Genomic DNA, 1,028 nt, shown 5'->3' with positions numbered 1-1,028 from the left:
CAGGATGATTTCAGAAAACTTGAAAAGACTTACATAAACTGACACAAAGTGAATAGAACCAGGGGAATGTTGTCCACCATAACAGCAATATTCTATGGTGAAGAACAGTGTATTAGTTAGTTATTCTCAGTCACACAATGATCCAAGGTATTCCCAAAGGACTTATGATGAAGCATGCTTTCCACCTCTAGAAAAAGAACTGATGCCCCTTCCCTCTTCCGGTGACAGACTGCAGAAATTAAAAATGGTTCAGCGTCTGACATATTGCCGTAGGATGTCCTACAACACAACTTCCAACAAAATTCGGCTGTCACGAACCCCAGGTAACAGAATTGTTTACCTTTATACTAAGAAAGTTGGAAAAGCACCAAAATCAGCCTGTAGTATGTGCCCAGGAAGACTTCTAGGTGTTTGTGTGGTGAGACCTAAAGTTCTTATGAAGCTATCAAAGACCAAAAAGCATGTCAGCACGGCTTATGGTGGTTCCATGTGTGCTAAATGTGTCCATGACAGGATCAAGCATGCTTTCCTGATTGAGGAGTAGAAAATTGTTGTGAAGGTGTTGAAGGCACAGGCACAGTCAAAAAAGTAAATAAAAAGGATATGTTTTTTTGAATAATAAAGAAAATTAAAATGTGGAAAAAAAGAACTGATAATCTAAATACAGAGTAAAATATGCTATTTTAATTTTTCTTTCATCATTTTTAATTGTCTTTTTGTACAAAATGACTACTTAGGAAATATTTTACATGTTTTCAAATGTATAACCTATATCAGATTGCTTACTATCTCAGGGAGGGGAAAAGGTGGGGAAGGGAGAGAAAGAGAAATATAATTTGGAACTCAAAACTTTAAAAAAAAATAAAAACTTTTGATATATAGTTGGGGAAAATAAAATAATATAATATAAAATAAATAAAAGTGGTCTGCAGAAAAAAATGAGAAAAAAATTTGGACAAGTGGAAGCTAATGATTCCCTGAGATATCAATAGCAATAAGACAGCATTAAAGAATGGAAAAGGAATAGG

General features: G+C 34.4%; 1 protein-coding gene across 1 annotated transcript; it reads left to right on the top strand.

The window, feature by feature from the left end:
• The first annotated feature begins 244 nt into the window (after positions 1 to 244).
• LOC122736789 (60S ribosomal protein L34-like) lies at positions 245 to 544 on the top strand. The gene has a single exon (XM_043979184.1). The coding sequence runs from the start codon at positions 245 to 247 to the stop codon at positions 542 to 544; it is 300 nt and encodes a 99-aa protein (XP_043835119.1).
• The last annotated feature ends 484 nt before the right edge of the window (positions 545 to 1,028 follow it).

Source organism: Dromiciops gliroides, chromosome 1 (genome assembly GCF_019393635.1).
Source record: "Dromiciops gliroides isolate mDroGli1 chromosome 1, mDroGli1.pri, whole genome shotgun sequence".
Classification (NCBI taxonomy): Eukaryota; Metazoa; Chordata; class Mammalia; order Microbiotheria; family Microbiotheriidae; genus Dromiciops; species Dromiciops gliroides.
This window is presented reverse-complemented; position numbering and strand designations above follow the sequence as displayed.

What these genes read in the sequence shown, in the direction of transcription:
- LOC122736789 (XM_043979184.1), top strand. Translation starts at nt 245, where the DNA reads ATGGTTCAGCGTCTGACATATTGCCGTAGGATGTCCTACAACACAACT.